This window comes from Camelus bactrianus, chromosome 10 (assembly GCF_048773025.1).
Source record: "Camelus bactrianus isolate YW-2024 breed Bactrian camel chromosome 10, ASM4877302v1, whole genome shotgun sequence".
Lineage (NCBI taxonomy): Eukaryota > Metazoa > Chordata > Mammalia > Artiodactyla > Camelidae > Camelus > Camelus bactrianus.
The window spans coordinates 589,488-603,793 of NC_133548.1; the positions used below are offsets into that span (position 1 = coordinate 589,488).

The following is a 14,306-nucleotide window of genomic DNA, read 5'->3' on the forward strand; positions in this document are numbered from 1 at the left end:
TCTTCACCTCCACTCCACGGTGACGTGGGGGCGTGGGGCTGATTTCAGGTTTGGATGGTTGTGGCGGAGGAGGTTCCCAAGCTGAGTGCTGGGGACCTGGCAGTGGCGTGGGGGGGGGGGCTGCTCCACTTTCGGTGTTCCCCCCAAGGCGCTGTGGGAGGTGCAGGTCTTCCCCTGTCATGACCAGCCTCACAGGCCAGATGCAGACATCTTGTTCCCCGTCAGCCTCCCCCCAGCAGAGTACCCAGTCTCCTGTCCATGTCCAGGAGGGATCTGGGATATTAGGTGGGGTGGAGTCTGAGTTGAAGGGGGCTGGACTTTGTTCTGGGGTAGATATGGTTTTCTGAAAGCTTCTGCTGCCCTGGGCAGTCTGAGGGGATGCAACCAACCCTCCTTGGTGCCCCAAAGGGCCCATGGGGGTGAGGGGTGCTGGCACAGAGTCCAGAACTTCGCTGGCTGTCCAGAGTTCTTAGTCCTACCTGGTTAAGCTCACATCTGCCCCTTCCCCTCAGGGCATGGGGCAGCTGGGGTGGCGGTGGCCACGGCCCCCAGCCAACAATAACGGTCGGTAGTGGGACTGCCCGACTGGGAGAGCCGGCTCAGCAGGTTGCCGGTGTGCCTGTGCCAGGGGCCACCCCCCCTTGGTCTCAAGGTCCTGTCCTATAGTCACAACCTGTTCCAGTTGAGCAGGATCCGAGGCTCCTGGAGAGACGGAGGCCTCCAGCCCCCCAGAGCTGCCAGGCCAGCCCCTCCAGGTGGGTGCAGGGGTGGGTTGGGGGCTGGGAGGAGGACCCCTGGGAAGAGGTTGGGGTTTTCTCCCCCAGCAGGATGGTCACACGCAGGTCCCACCCAGCACCTTTTCCCAGCACCCTGTAACAGGAACCAGCCTCAGGGCTGTGCCCCCAAAGGAGTGCTTGGGGTGCCCCCACCTGTCACTCACCTTCACAGGCACAGGCACTTGTGTCACTGCTTTAAATACCATTTTCTAGTATATCACATGTTTATTATTTAAAAGTGGAAAAAAACAAAAGTTGAGAAGTATAAGGAAGAAAAAGTCACCCCACTTCCAGAGATAACGACTGGAAATATTTTGGTCTATTTCCTGCTGGCTTTTTCCTGCACATGCATTTTGGTGCCTTAAAACCGGCTCCTCAGGACCCCCACACTTGTTCAAGAAGGGTCCCCAGGAGCATCTCCACCCTACTAGGCGTGCGGGCTCTGTGAGGACAGCCACTCGGGGGTCGGGAGCCCTATGCGAGGGCGGGCGGGCTGGGAGGCGAGTGCCGGCTCACCGGGGAAGCGCCTAGAGGCGGGGACACGCGGGGACACGGCGACAGCGGCGGCAGCAGCGGCGGCTCCGCCCGGGCCGGCCCGCCGGGGGTCTCGCTGCCCGCAGAAGGACAGCGCGGCGCGCAGCAGGTGGGACGGTGCAGCTCGCAGGTAGGCGCCTCCCGATCCCGCCGCCGCCCGCGTCGGCCCCGCGCCCTCTCCCGCCTCTCCCAGTCGCCGCTGGGCACGCCGATCTTCCGGGTCGCGGTCAGGGACTCCGGGGCCCCTTGGGGCGCAGCGGCGGGGGCAGGGCGGGCGCGGCCCCCAGGGCGCGGGGTCCTGGCGGCCCTTCCCCTCCCTGCCTGGACGCAGCGCAGCTTCCGGCTGGGATGGCCCTTTGGTCTAGTGGAGCCCGCGAGTCGCCGGTGGGGTGGAGCACCCGCCCGGGGAAGGCAGCGGTGTGAGTGGGGAGCTATTTCTGGGCCCCGTGCGCCCTCCTCTCGCGCTTCCTCAGACCTGCCCTCTTTGGAGATCTTGCCCCCATCCCCAGGAATGCGGATGGGGAGAGAGAATCACGGTCCTGGAATGAGGGGCAAGGGGTCTGGAACCCCAGGTGGAAGGTGTTACTACACTGCGGGTTAGCTTTTGGGACATCCAGGGTCAGGGTGCCGTGGGAATGACAAGTGGTCTGATTGGGGACAGGGACTTGGAGGAGGCCAGTCTGGTGGAGAGTGAAGTGCTAGGAGGAGGGGCCGCAAGGATAGACTCCGGCTGATCCTGACAAGGGCCGCGGAAGGCATCGTGCCCAGGGCGGGACTCTGGGCCTGCACCCCAGGGGCCTGGTGCCGGTGGGAGAAGCTGTGGGCCAGGAGGGAGGAGCTTACCCCGCCTGCCAGCTGGCAGGAGGCAGAGCGCTGAGGCCCAGACTCAGGGCCTAAGGACTCAGCCAGGATTGGCTGGGTGCTCCCACTGACCCAGTCAGATCAGCCTCGTCTCCAGGTCTCCAACTCCATGACCTGTTCAGCACCTCTGCGGCTGACCAGCCCTGACCCAAGCCGCCACCTCCTCATTTTCGTCACAAGATCTTCTATAGCTGCTCCCCAACAATACACTGAGACCCTCTCTCCCCCAGCCCACCCTCTCCTGCCCTGGCTCCCTCCTTGGGCCACAGCCTCTAGCTCCCTGGGTGGCCCTGAGCCCACATCACTCCACCCCTGACAACCAACATCTGCAGCCCTACCTGCAATTGGGCCATACCTCCCCAGGTTGCCCCTCCTCTCTGGACCTTGCCATGCCCTCTCCCACCTTTCCATCTGGGGCAGGGAGGCCCTTGGGCTCACTCCTGGCTCCCACCACCCCAGCTCAGCCCTCAGACACCCTTACCCCACACCCTCTCTCTGCCTTCACTTCCCCTCTCGCCTCATTTCTTCTCAGCTCTGCTCAGGCCCTGACTCCTCCTTGGCTTCACAGCACCCAGCAGCTGAGACCCTCACCATGGCCAGCCCTGGGAAGCCTGGGACTGGGGAGGCCCAGGAGGAGGAGGGAGAGGAGGAGGGCTGTGCCCTAGGGCCACTGGTGGCGATGCAGGAGCAGGCTCAGGAGCTGTTTCTGCTGTGTGACAAGGAGGCCAAGGGCTTCATCACCCGGCATGACCTGCAGGTGAGTCCCCTGCCCCAAGAGGCTGCCCCGCCCCAGGGCCAACCTGGGCTACTCAGCCCTGCCATCCTTGCCCACCCAGAGCCTGCAGAGCGACCTGCCCCTCACACCTGAACAGCTTGAGGCTGTGTTTGAAAGTCTGGACCAGGCCCACACAGGCTTCCTCACCGCTCGGGAGTTCTGCCTTGGCCTGGGTGAGCCTGGCCCCTGAGCCCCCACCCACCACCCCACCGCCCAGAGACCCTCCGCTAGCCACATGTGTGACTCTGGGGCCCACAGCCCACGTGGACGGCAGCCCGTGTCTCTCTGCTGCCTCCCTCCAGAAAGCACACAGGTGTCTGAACACACAGGCACCCAGAAAGCCCCCCGATGCTGTGGTGTGTGTGGAGATGACCCTCCTGCCCCCCACACCTCTCCCAGAGCTAAACCTAGGTAGGGCTGGGAGCCAGGCATGCCCCATTTTGGCCCAAGTCTGGCTGTCACCTCCCATTCCCAGGCCAAGAACTGGGTCAGAATAAGGAAGAAAAACAGGAAACTGCTCAGCGAAAGGGCAGGATATATGTGTGTTGTGGAGGGGAGTGGAGGCTGGGCTGTGGGTGTCACTCACAGCCCTGATAATCTCTCCCTCTCATGGCTCAGGGAAGTTCGTGGGGGTGGAGTTGGCCCAGGGCGCTCTGCCCTCCCAGGTTCCAGAGGAAACCTTCGAGTCAGGCTGGTTGGATGTGCAAGGCACCAGGGGCTCCCTGGAGGAGGACGATGAGGAGGAGAGATTCTGTGCTGCGCTGGAGCAACTGGGGGTGGCCCGGGTCCTGGGCGAGTGAGTCGGTGCTGGCGGGGTCCCAGCGCCCTCATCTGCTATCTCTCTACCTGCATGCTGCCTGCGAGCCTGTTCCCATGCAGGGTCTCTGGCCCAGTCCTGCCCTCTCAGCTGCAACTACAGTGCCCCAGGCGTGATTTCCCACAGAATTTGCATTTCAGGAGGCAGCAGGCACGGCTGCACCTGGCACATGGCCATGCGCAGACGGGCACAGCCCTGTGTACACATGACACCTGGCCACACAATCCCCGCACACGCACAGACCCCTGGCATCCCTGGAGGGATGCCTAGCTTGTTCAAAGCTGCAGGGGCCTCTGGGGGGCTTACCCTTCAGGGTGGAGTGGGCAGCCCGCCCCCCTCCCCACTTCAGCCCCTGCCCGCCCTCTCCAGGCAGCAGGCAATAAGGATTCTCTGGACCCGGCTGCAGAGTGAGCGACCAGAACTGCTAGGCTCCTTGGAGGACGTTCTGCTGCGCATATCAGCCTGCCTGGAGGAGGCAGCCCGAGAGCGGGACAGCCTGGAGCAGGCGCTGCGGCGGTGAGGGCTGGGGCGCAGGGGGCTCCCTGGAGGCCAGATGGAGGAGCTGGGGGCTGTAGTGCCGGCAGGTAGGAAGCCGCTGTCTCACCCCCGGTTCCCTGAAGGCGGGAGAGCGAGCACGAGAGGGAGGTGCGGTGTCTGTACGAGGAGATGGAGCAGCAGCTTCGGGAGCAGCGACAGCGCCTGCGGAGTCAGGTGGGCCCGCAGCGCCGCCCCGCGCCCGGCCCAATCCCAGACCCGCGGGTCTCCCTAGCCCCGCCTTCTCTGAACTGGTCCCACCCGCCCGGCTCCGCCACCCGCGGAGGCTCAGGTGTCCGCGCGCGTCCTAGGACCTCCCCCGGGAGGAGCGGAGAGGCCGCCTAGAGCTGGAGCTGCAGAGCCGCGAGCAGGAGCTGGAACGCGCGGGGCTGAGGCTGCAGGAGGTGAGCGGCCGCCGGCCTGCCCGGGCCGGGGTGGGGGGTGCACAGCGGCCACGCCCATGCCCCTATCGCCCCCGTCACCCATGCACTCCCTGGCATGCTTGAGGTCCTTGTGCCTGTATCCCCAGCCCCTGAATTGTTGGCATTAGGGGCAAACGCAGCACCCCGGGGACGTGGGAGATTTCTCTCTAGCCTCGATCCCCTCCACACCCCCAGCTGGAACAGCAGCTGCAGACCCGGGCCACCGAGCAGCTGGAGGCGCAGGCGCAGAACGCCCAGCTGTGGCTGGCCAACGAGGCGCTGCGGACACAGCTGGAGGGGGCGCAGGAGCAGCTCCGCAGACTGGAGGGCGACGTGCAGGGCCGCCGGGAGCAAACCCAACGGTGCCGGTGGGGGGTGGGGGAGAGGTTGGGGTGGGTGGCGCTTGGGGCTGAAGGCTTCCATCCCCATCCCATCCCAGCCCTGCCACCAGGGTCTCCGTAGGGCAGGGTCCTCTAAGGGGTCATGGGGTACCCCAAGGAGCCTCCCTGCGTCCAAATCACTATCTCCCTCCTGCAGAGATGTGGTCGCCGTCTCAAAGAACATGCAGAAAGAGAAGCTCAGCCTCCTGCGGCAACTGGAACTCCTCAGGTGCGTCAGGAAGGGGTCAGCACAGCCCCTCGGAACTCCTCGCTCCCAAACATTCCTGATCACCCCATCCCATCCCAAGAAAGCCCTTCCTTGTGTCTGCCCTCCATCCTTCATGCTGCACCCCCACCAGACACCTCTCTTCTGGTATGACGGAGAGGCACCCGGGAATGCTGCCTCTTGAGGCCTCTCAGAGCCCTTGGACTCCTGTTCTCCAGGGAGCTGAACACAAGGCTACGAGACGAGAGGGATGTCTGTGAGGCCAAGAGGCTGGGCAGTGGCCGCGGGAAGGCTCTGACCACGGCTCACCTGTTGGGGCCCACCTGCTGCTGCTGCGGGAGCTGGGCTCGGCCCCCCAGACGCGGCTCTGGCCACCTTCCCAGTGCCCGCTGACCGGCCCGGGTGACTCACTGGGCGTTACTTGGTTACTTGAAGAGGCTGCCCCTTGAAGGCAACTCGTCATGGCTGAGGGCTGCTCATCCAGAGTGTGGGTTCTACCCAGTGGACTGCCTGGGCTGCCTGACTTGCAGACATGAAGGAGCTAATCTCAGGGTGGTCAGGGTCTCATGTGCCTCCCTCAAGGTCCTCGTCCTATCCCCATCCCATCAAAACCAGCAAGCCCCCCCAGTCCAAATAAAGTCCACTGACTTCACCTCCTCGGCCTCCTGTGTGTGAGCCACAGCATTTGTGACGTACACCTAGGTGTCCACGGTACATGTGTGTCCCTGGTCGTCTCCCTGAGCCCTCACCGTCTGTCAGAGCTGAAGCCCCACCCCACAAGCACTCTGTAGGGACAAAGGGACTGAGGCCACTGTCTCCCAGAAAGCAGCGGATGGGGTTTCCTCCCTGCTCCCAGCCTCAGTCAGCCGCCCCCACCCCATGTCCTCACAAGGCCCTGGGTGGGCTAGCTAAGCCCGCTGGAGTCCTGAGTGGAGCCGCCTGGGGTAGGCCTGGAGCTGCCCGCCCCCCCCCCGTGCCCCTCCTTCCTGCCTGGGGAGCTGGCAGCTGCCAGCCCGGCAGGGAGCTGGGGATGAGCGCTGCCCACTGTCCATGGAGAGCGGCTCCAACCCACTGTGCAGACTCAGACACGCCTGGGACTACTCCCCTTCCCCACCTTACTCCCACTCTCAGCTTCCCAGTTCGGCGTGTCAGCAGGCGCCGCCCTTTCTCCCTCACATCTTCCCACCACTCCCAGGCGGATGCCCTCCAGACTGGACTACCTCTCACATTGACCCTACGCCTCCCCTCCAGGCCGTCCTCCAAACTACGCCCAGAGGGACTCCTCTCTGCATCTGACCATACCTCCAGACCCTCTCCCTCATCTGCTCTGCCGACCCCTGCAGACTCCGGGTCTTGGACACAGCCCAGGGCCTCGCTGGCCTGACCGCCGCCCCCCGCCCCTTCCCGCCACAAGCGCAGCTCCCCCCGAGGGGGCTGGCCCTGGCTGGGCTGTGGGCACCCCCGGGCTGCAACTCTCCCGGTCTCGGCAGCCTCGGGTGGACCCCAGCGCCTGCACCAGACGGTGTCCCACCGGCTGGAGCGTGCGCGCGCGCGCGCGCGTCGAGCTTTGCTCAGACCTGCCGGGCGTCGGCGGCCGTGGGCGGGGCCTGCGGGGCTGGGGCTGGGGCGGGGCCCTGGGCGTCCCGGCGCGTCTCGCTTGCAGCCTCGCGGCCGGCCGCGCATTCTCCGCGCTCGGAGCCGCCGCCGCCCCCGCCGCCGTCGCCGACGGCCCGACTCCAACGCGTGGCTGGTGAGTGCGCCGCCTGGCCCGGCCGACCGGGAAAAGCTGCGCGCCTCGCGGCCCTGCTGGCCCTTTCCGGAGGGAGAAGGGCGCCGGGAGGCGGGGCGCGCGGAGGGTCCACAGAGCGAGGGCAAGGCGCCTCCCGGGTCCTCGATCAGGCCTGGCAGCCCCCTCGGGCCAGCGGTTCCACCTGAGCACCGCACTCGCTGTGCGTGGACACTGGTCCCCTTCCCTCCGCCCGGTGCAAGTGGGCGGTCCGTGTGCTGCGCCCGGGCGTGGGGGGCGGCGGCGGCCGCGGTGACTTCATCGCGGTGACGCGCGAATTCCTCACCGGGCCTGGCTGGAGCGGAGTGCGGAGTCCCCCACCTTGGGGCGCGGGCCGCCGACGGGCCCTGTTGAGCGGCGGGGGCTGGGGGCGGGACAGCTCTGTCGCAGGCCGCAGGAACTATTTTTGGCCGGCCCTTTCCCGGGAGGATCATCTCCACCAGATACTCCCGGAAAGAGCAGCCCCTCCTCGGCCGGTCTCCGGTGGGCGGGCCGTGGGGGCCGGATCTGTGTCTGGAAGCAGCCTCCCCAGAAAGCTTAGGGCCTCAGAGCAGGCTCCCGCACCCCGCAGCTCTGTGGTAGGGGTCTGCGCCTTCTTTTCTTCCCAGGTTGCTGCTACTGTTGCTCGGTGGGGGAAGGGGCAGTGACAATTCTGGTGCCGAGGCCCAGAGTGGGGTGCATGGAGGAGGCGCGTGGTCCCTCCCAGGGTCGGACTGTCCAGAAATATCCTCTGCCCTGCCCTGCCCCTCCCTAGCCCAGACCAAAATACGCAGCCTGGCCGCTCCCCTCTCAGCCTGCTCTGGAAGCCCAGCTCCGGTCCACTGCCTGGGTGGGCCACAGAGAGGGGTGGCAGGATCCCGCCCATCTGGGTTGAGTCAGACGTGCGACCTGTCCCTGCTCTTCTAGCGGAGCCTTCTCAGGAACGTCTGTCCATCTGTCTTACAGAGCAGCCCCCCTAGCCAGGTGAGTGAGTGTAGGGTAGGGTGGGTCAGAGTCCAGCTCTGTTGGCTCTTTGCCTGTCTGGAAATATGGCCCTGGAGCTCAGCGGCTGTCTGTGCCCCACAGCCCTCCTCCCACTCTCCCCAGTGCGGACACCCCGGAACAGAGTGGGTGCCTCGAATAGGTGTCTCGGGGGAGGAGCACTGCCTGGAGCTGCACTTCTCCCTGGGGTCGGTGTGGCTGTGCGGGTTCCAGGGACGAGGGCGGCACTGAAAGTGCCCCAGCTCCATCTGCCTCGCACCTTTCCTTTCCCCTGAGGCCGCAGGACTAGGTTAGAAAGGGGCAGGTCAGTCCCCTCCAGCAGCCGGTAGGTTCCTGCCAGCTTGTGACGTGGGGCCCAGGGAATGCTGGGGTGGGGTGGGGAGCCTGCATGAGCTCACTCGGAGGTGCCTGCTGGGGCTTCCTACCCTGGCTGCCAGCAGAGGTGAGTCAGCCGCCGATGGCTGTGGGTCCTTCATGCTCCCACTGCTGGGCTCTGGGCAGGGAAGCCAGGCCCTCTGTCCTTTAGCTGGGCTCTGGGTGCCAGGGGTCTGCCCTCACTACAGGAGGACTGGGGGCTCCTGAGCTGCCCTCCCAGGAAGTGTCGTGGTTCCCATGGACACTGTCTCAGAGCCCCTGTCTAGGGCAGGACCCAACCTGGGGCTGGCCTGGACACTTGTGTCCCCTCCCTCCATCCTCACTGGTGGCTGGTGGTTCTCCCAGGCAGGCCCTGCCCCACCTCCCTGCCGCTAGGATGGGTGAGTTCAGCGAGAAGACCACGACGTGTGGCACTGTCTGCCTCAAATACCTGCTCTTCACCTTCAACTGCTGCTTCTGGGTGAGGAACAGGCACCCCTCCCCCGACCCTCCCCCGACCTCGAAAGTTGCCTGGCCTGGGGTGAGCCCTGTCTCTCTGCCCTGGGGCCAGACATGGTGACTGGTGTGCACTGCCTGCAGCTGGCTGGTCTGGCCGTGATGGCAGTGGGTATCTGGACGCTGGCCCTCAAGAGTGACTACATCAGCTTGCTGGCCTCGGGGACGTACCTGGCCACAGCCTACATCCTGGTGGTGGCGGGTGTTGTCGTCATGGTGACCGGTGTTCTGGGCTGCTGTGCCACCTTCAAGGAGCGGAGGAACCTGCTGCGTCTGGTCAGCAGGGTGTGGCCAGCACAGAGGTTGGGGGGTCGGGAGGGAACCCACTGGGGCTCCATGCCAGGCTGCCTGGGGCTGGCTCTGGGTCCCTGACAGGGTTGAGCATGACCTTGCAGGACAGCCTCTGCTGTGCTCACTTGGGGGGTGTCCCTTCCCACCTACCCAGACCTGGGAGTCCGCACATCCCAGCTGGGCCAGCCAAGGAAGACACCTGAAAGATAGCACTGTGGGTGTGGCAGTTCCCCAGCCCTTGCCTGCTGCCTAGAGCCCTCACTCTGTGACCACTTGGGAGCTGAGGGAGGTGGCTCTACTCTGTTGTGCCTGGTTGCTAGGAGTCCTCATGGAATGGGGATGTCTGGGTCCCACCCCACCTCACGGCATCCCCACCTCTTCCCCCAGTATTTCATCCTGCTCTTCATCATCTTCCTGCTGGAGATCATTGCTGGAGTCCTGGCCTATGTCTACTACCAGCAGGTGAGGGGCTCTGATAGGCCACGTGGGGACCTGGACATGCAGGGACACACACAGGGACACGCACATGCAGAGATGGACACGTGCAGGCAGATGACACACGTACATGCATACAAGGACACAGACACCCACACACTGGGACATGAACTCACACAGGGCATGCACACACAAGAAATGGACACGTGTGTCCAGAGACACACACACATGTGGACTGGAAAGGACAAAGACGTGCACAGGCAGGGACTAGCATATGCACACAGGACGCCATGCACTCCAGAGCTGACCCTGGAGGTGGGGGCTGGGTCACAGGGAGGTTGGGCTACAGGGATGGACAGCTCCCCACTTGGGGGCCCGTGGGGGAGGCAGGTTTCCATGGCCCTCTGGGTGACCCTCCCAGCCCACCTGATCCCCCAGGATTGCCCACCCCAGCCAGCATCTGACCCCAGCATCTGACCCCAGCTCTGCGCGGGGCCCTCCTGCGCCTCTCCCCTGTCTGTATCCACCCCCATCCTGCCCCACCTCTGAGAGCCTTAGACTTTGTGGCTGAAGCTGTCACCACCTCACCCCAGCTGAACGCAGAACTCAAGGAGAACCTGAAGGACACCATGACCAAGCGGTACCACCAGGAGGGCCATGAGGGCGTAACCAGTGCCGTGGACAAGCTGCAGCAGGAGGTGGGTGGGCAGAGTGGGGGCCTCTGCAGGGGCCCCGGCTGCGGGGGTGCCTGGGGTTGGGGCTCAGCCTGGGCCACGTTCTTGCCGCAGTTTCACTGCTGTGGCAGCAACCACTCGCAGGACTGGCGGGACAGCGAGTGGATCCGTTCAGGCAAGGCAGGCGGCCGCGTGGTCCCTGACAGCTGCTGCAAGACGGTGGTGGCCGGCTGCGGGCGGCGGGACCACGCCTCCAACATCTATAAGGTGGAGGTAGGCTGGTGGGGGCTTTCTGAGGTGTGGGGGTGCTGGTGTGGCCACAGCCCCTGAGGGGCCTGGAGGACTCTCCTTGCCTTCAGCACACTCCCATCCCTGGCCAGGGCGGCTGCATCACCAAGCTGGAGACCTTCATCCAGGAGCACCTGAGGATCATCGGAGCCGTGGGCATCGGCATCGCCTGCGTGCAGGTGCGGGCGTGGGCAGGGCGGCCTGGGGACCGGTGGCTGGCTGGTGGCTGGCAGCCAGGGCCGCTCACGCTGGCTCTGTGGCTCAGGTGTTCGGCATGATCTTCACGTGCTGCCTCTATAAGAGTCTGAAGCTGGAGCACTACTGACCTGCCCGCGGGCCGCCGGCCTCGCCGAGCTGCCGCTTCTCACTGATGCGTAGACTACTGAGCTGATGCTCCGGGCGGCTGGCCGGGGAGCCGCGGGCCAGGGATGCAGCCCCTTCCCCTCCCACTTTGCCAGGGAGATCTTGTCCTCACGCCTGGGCCCCCGCCGCCGTGCCATCACCAAGACCTCTGGGGACCCCCAGTCCCAGAGGGAGCTTCAAGTGCCTTTAGCTGCACACCAAAGTCCTAAGGCCTGAGGCAGGGCTCCTTCTGTCTGCCTGTTTGCCTGCCGGGGTGGGTGGAGCTGATGGGATGTGGGGATTGAGTTCTGATAATAAATACCCCCTTCCTTGAGGCCACCTCCTTTGGGGTGGGGTCCTGGGTCCTTGGGTTGCTCCCTGATGTATATTCAGTTAGAGGGGCCAGTTTGATGGGCAGAAATGGCTGGCCCACCCAGGGTGCTCCCTGTCCCCTGGACAGTGGTCATGGGCAGCACCAGGAAGGGCAAGGCTGGTGAGGGTTGGTGTAGGGGGATGGCAGGCAGCAGCAGGTGAGGCGCCCCATGTGCCCACCTCCAGAGCCCCCAGGTATTGGGGGCCTCTCGTTAAGCCACCTCCACCCCTCTGGGGAAGCCAAGCAAGAGCCCTCTCCCAGGTCACTGTTGTCTCCCCTTTCCTGGAGGCAGCTCTGTGGGTTTTATTCACTGCTGCCTGACCATGCCTAGGACTGCTCCTGCTGTGTACTAGGTGCTCAATAAATGCCTGTGGACCCGATCGGGGAACTCTACGTTAATGATGGAGATGGTTCTGGTCCTCAGGGCCTTCATGTCTAGCAGGGTGGACAGGACTACCCACCTCGTGCCACAGAAAAGAAGTGCAGAGGCCCAGGCGTGAGCTGAGAGCTGGGGACGCAAGGGAGAGGAGGCCAGTGGCAGGGATGAGCACAGGCCCTGGTGCAGAGCTCTGGCTGTCCTTGGACCCAGTGACGGGTATGGCCAAGGCCCCACGGAGGAAGTGGAGGTGGACCTCAGGTGGCTCAGGCCGCTTGTGGTTCCAGAGGTCCTTCTGGCCACTGTGCAGGGACCAGGTGCAGGAGAAGGTAGAAGAGAGGTGGAGGAGGGGAGTGGAGGTGTCTCAAGAGTGAGCTGGGGTCCAGAAGGACACATGCTAGTGCTGGGCCCAGAGGGGCCATCACAGGCAGACCCCATCTTCCCCTCGAACCGGTTTCCTCATCTGTGGTCAGAGGAGCACTTCAGACATCTGGGCCGGCCCTGAGCAAGATGCCCTCCGCCTGCTGGAGGGAGTGGGCCTGCCTCACCCCTCCCATCCCTGCTGCAAGGCAGCTTCTGGCCATTTCTTCGCATGGAGTGTTAATGCCTGGGACAGTGGGAGCTCGTCCAGCCCCTCCTCTGGGCACCTGCAGCCCACAGCGGGGTCTACAGGCAGCCTGTGGAGGTTGTGCAGCACTTGCTCGCTGTGGAGGGGACAGGCCTGCTGGGCTCCAGCAGAGCCTGGAAGCTTCTGACAGCAGTGCCCTCCAGAGGGGCCCCTGTAACCACAGCAGGCACTCTGTTCAGGGCTCAGAGAATCTGGTTCTTTAGATTCAGATCCTGGGGGAGAGGATGTGAGGACCTCTGTCCTCAGCCTAAGGAGCACCCAGAGCACTGCTGTGGGGATGCCAACGGCCCTTGGCCCACAACCCAACCGCTCACAGTCTATGCTTTTTGTGGGGCTGAGTGCAGCCTCCACAGGAAAGCCAGCCCGCCAGAGCACGGCCGTGTGGATGGGGGCCCTGTGCATACTTCTCCCTCCTCCTGGGCAGTGAGGGCTGAAATCACCTCCGCTGGCCTCACGCACAAGGCAGGACACAGGAACAAAGCTAGGCCAACTGTTAGGACCTCCAGGTGGCCCTCAAAAACCTTTATTGGATGGTTCTTTCCAGAGAGGGAGATGCAAGCTGACAGGGCTGTGGGCAGGCATGGCTTCCAGGTCCCCACACCAGGGGGGACGAGCTGTGGGCAGGACGCTGTCTGTTGGGTCCACGTTACTTCTCCAGGGGCGCGTAGTTGAGCAGCTTCTCGATCAGATCCACGTGGGCCAGCAGCATGCGGCGGCAGCAGTAGCGCTTCAGGCCCAGAGCATCCAGGGCATCCCTGCGGGCGAGGAGAGCTGGCTGCTGCCCGGCCGTCCTGGCAGACGGAGGGCCTTGCCCAGGCCAGAGTGAACTGCCTCCCCCCAACCCTGGCTGACCTTCCCTCAGCTCTGCTCCCCGTGTCTCTCATTTCCCACAGACGCAGCCCCAGTCACCTCCCAGGCCTCCAGTGTGCAGAGGCAGCAGCCTGGGAAAGGGGAGGCCGACGGACAGCCCCTGCCCCTGGCATTCCAGGGAGGGACCCCGTGCAGGCTGCCACATTCACTCGCACTTCAGTTATTCCAGCAGCCTCCTCAGAGCCCGCTGCAAATCCTCAGCCCATCCATGGCTTCCCCTCTCATCCAACAACGTTTAAGCAGAGCCTGTGGCTCGCCCCCAGGGCCCAGAGGTCAGACTCTAGTCGGGGGGCAGAGATGCAGACAGGCATAGCGATGACTGCAGCGCTAAGGGGCAAGCACAGAAATGGGACCCCCAACAGCGGCCTGGTGATGAGGACTATGGAGTCAGGAAGCTCATCCTAAAGAAACAAGTGAGTCTGCAGGACACGGGGTTGGGCCTAACGGCAGGGAAAAGAAGTTACTGAGCAGATGGGCAGAGGCGGCTGGGGGCTCATTTGCCGTAGAGAGGCGCCGGGACTCGTCAAGACACCTAGAAGCCCCCAGACACCAGCGGCTTGATGCCCAACTAACTCCCCTCCTCTCGCCCAACTAACTGCGGGGCCGCGGGGGAAGAGCGGCGGCAACGCTGCCCCGAGGGCAGGTCTGGAGAACAGGGATGGAAAACTCCAGGACTGAAAGCTCCTGCGCCGGCCCCGCAGGCCCGGACCGCTGATCCCCGGGCCGAGACGCCGGCCCCGACCGAAGTCCGGGAACCTTCCCCCACACCACGACCCGCAGGCTCGCGGCCTGGGGAGCGCTTCCCGACCGCACTAGAGCCCCCTCCCCGCCGGCCCAGCGCCTCACCCCTCGGTGTACTCGGCCTGCAGCAGCCCCAGGTAGGCCTCCCACTTGTTGCCGACAATCTTGCCGCACGTGAAACAGCGCACAGGGATGATCATGGCGGTAGCGGAGCAGTCAGCCGATCAGCTCCTCGATCCCGCGGCGCTTCCGCCGGCGGCGCCGGCCCCGCCCCGGGCGCGCCCATGGAGCGGGGGATGCCCGGCCCGCCCCAGCCGCCACCTCCC

The 14,306-nt window shown here is 64.8% G+C and overlaps 3 protein-coding genes across 18 annotated transcripts; 2 read left to right on the plus strand and 1 right to left on the minus strand.

Moving 5' to 3' along the window:
- The first annotated feature begins 770 nt into the window (after positions 1–770).
- CRACR2B (calcium release activated channel regulator 2B) lies at positions 771–5,977 on the plus strand. 7 transcript variants are annotated; one of them, XM_074371360.1, is made up of 9 exons: positions 772–2,928; positions 3,008–3,119; positions 3,565–3,742; positions 4,133–4,279; positions 4,384–4,474; positions 4,584–4,701; positions 4,915–5,081; positions 5,257–5,328; positions 5,459–5,647. In XM_074371360.1, exons 1-9 carry the CDS (start codon positions 2,764–2,766, stop codon positions 5,507–5,509), a joined length of 1,101 nt encoding a protein of 366 aa, XP_074227461.1. In that variant the 5' UTR covers positions 772–2,763; the 3' UTR covers positions 5,510–5,647. The 7 variants fall into 7 exon arrangements, with proteins under 7 accessions (XP_074227464.1, XP_074227461.1, XP_074227459.1 ...); XM_074371362.1 differs by having other exon boundaries at positions 773–2,928; positions 5,544–5,977; XM_074371359.1 differs by having other exon boundaries at positions 773–2,928; positions 4,609–4,701; positions 5,459–5,977.
- A 940-nt stretch (positions 5,978–6,917) lies between these two features.
- On the plus strand, positions 6,918–11,745 carry CD151 (CD151 molecule (Raph blood group)). 10 transcript variants are annotated; one of them, XM_045517303.2, is made up of 9 exons: positions 6,926–7,075; positions 7,866–8,074; positions 8,813–8,927; positions 9,047–9,238; positions 9,641–9,715; positions 10,282–10,386; positions 10,477–10,635; positions 10,743–10,829; positions 10,916–11,745. In XM_045517303.2, the coding sequence occupies exons 3-9, from the start codon at positions 8,844–8,846 to the stop codon at positions 10,973–10,975; spliced, it is 762 nt and encodes a 253-aa protein (XP_045373259.2). In that variant the 5' UTR covers positions 6,926–7,075; positions 7,866–8,074; positions 8,813–8,843; the 3' UTR covers positions 10,976–11,745. The 10 variants fall into 10 exon arrangements, with proteins under 10 accessions (XP_045373262.2, XP_045373259.2, XP_074227474.1 ...); XM_074371373.1 differs by having other exon boundaries at positions 8,817–8,927; XM_045517314.2 differs by having other exon boundaries at positions 6,948–7,075; positions 8,018–8,074.
- Positions 11,746–12,857: 1,112 nt separating this feature from the next.
- On the minus strand, positions 12,858–14,243 carry POLR2L (RNA polymerase II, I and III subunit L). Its single transcript, XM_045517349.2, has 2 exons — positions 14,086–14,243; positions 12,858–13,124 (listed from the first exon to the last, which is right to left on the minus strand). Exons 1-2 carry the CDS (start codon positions 14,178–14,180, stop codon positions 13,016–13,018), a joined length of 204 nt encoding a protein of 67 aa, XP_045373305.1. The 5' UTR covers positions 14,181–14,243; the 3' UTR covers positions 12,858–13,015.
- Between the last annotated feature and the right edge of the window lie 63 nt (positions 14,244–14,306).

Excerpts from the sequence above, each read along its gene's own strand:
- POLR2L (XM_045517349.2), bottom strand. The coding sequence starts at position 14,180 with ATGATCATCCCTGTGCGCTGTTTCACGTGCGGCAAGATTGTCGGCAAC. Across the intron at positions 13,125-14,085 it reads CAGGCCGAGTACACCGAGGG|GGATGCCCTGGATGCTCTGG; the intron begins GTGAGGCGCTGG and ends CCTCGCCCGCAG.
- CD151 (XM_045517306.2), top strand. The coding sequence starts at position 8,844 with ATGGGTGAGTTCAGCGAGAAGACCACGACGTGTGGCACTGTCTGCCTC. Across the intron at positions 10,636-10,742 it reads CCAACATCTATAAGGTGGAG|GGCGGCTGCATCACCAAGCT; the intron begins GTAGGCTGGTGG and ends ATCCCTGGCCAG. Across the intron at positions 10,830-10,915 it reads TCGGCATCGCCTGCGTGCAG|GTGTTCGGCATGATCTTCAC; the intron begins GTGCGGGCGTGG and ends TCTGTGGCTCAG.
- CRACR2B (XM_074371356.1), top strand. The coding sequence starts at position 2,764 with ATGGCCAGCCCTGGGAAGCCTGGGACTGGGGAGGCCCAGGAGGAGGAG. Across the intron at positions 4,475-4,608 it reads GACAGCGCCTGCGGAGTCAG|GACCTCCCCCGGGAGGAGCG; the intron begins GTGGGCCCGCAG and ends CGCGCGTCCTAG. Across the intron at positions 4,702-4,914 it reads CGGGGCTGAGGCTGCAGGAG|CTGGAACAGCAGCTGCAGAC; the intron begins GTGAGCGGCCGC and ends CCACACCCCCAG.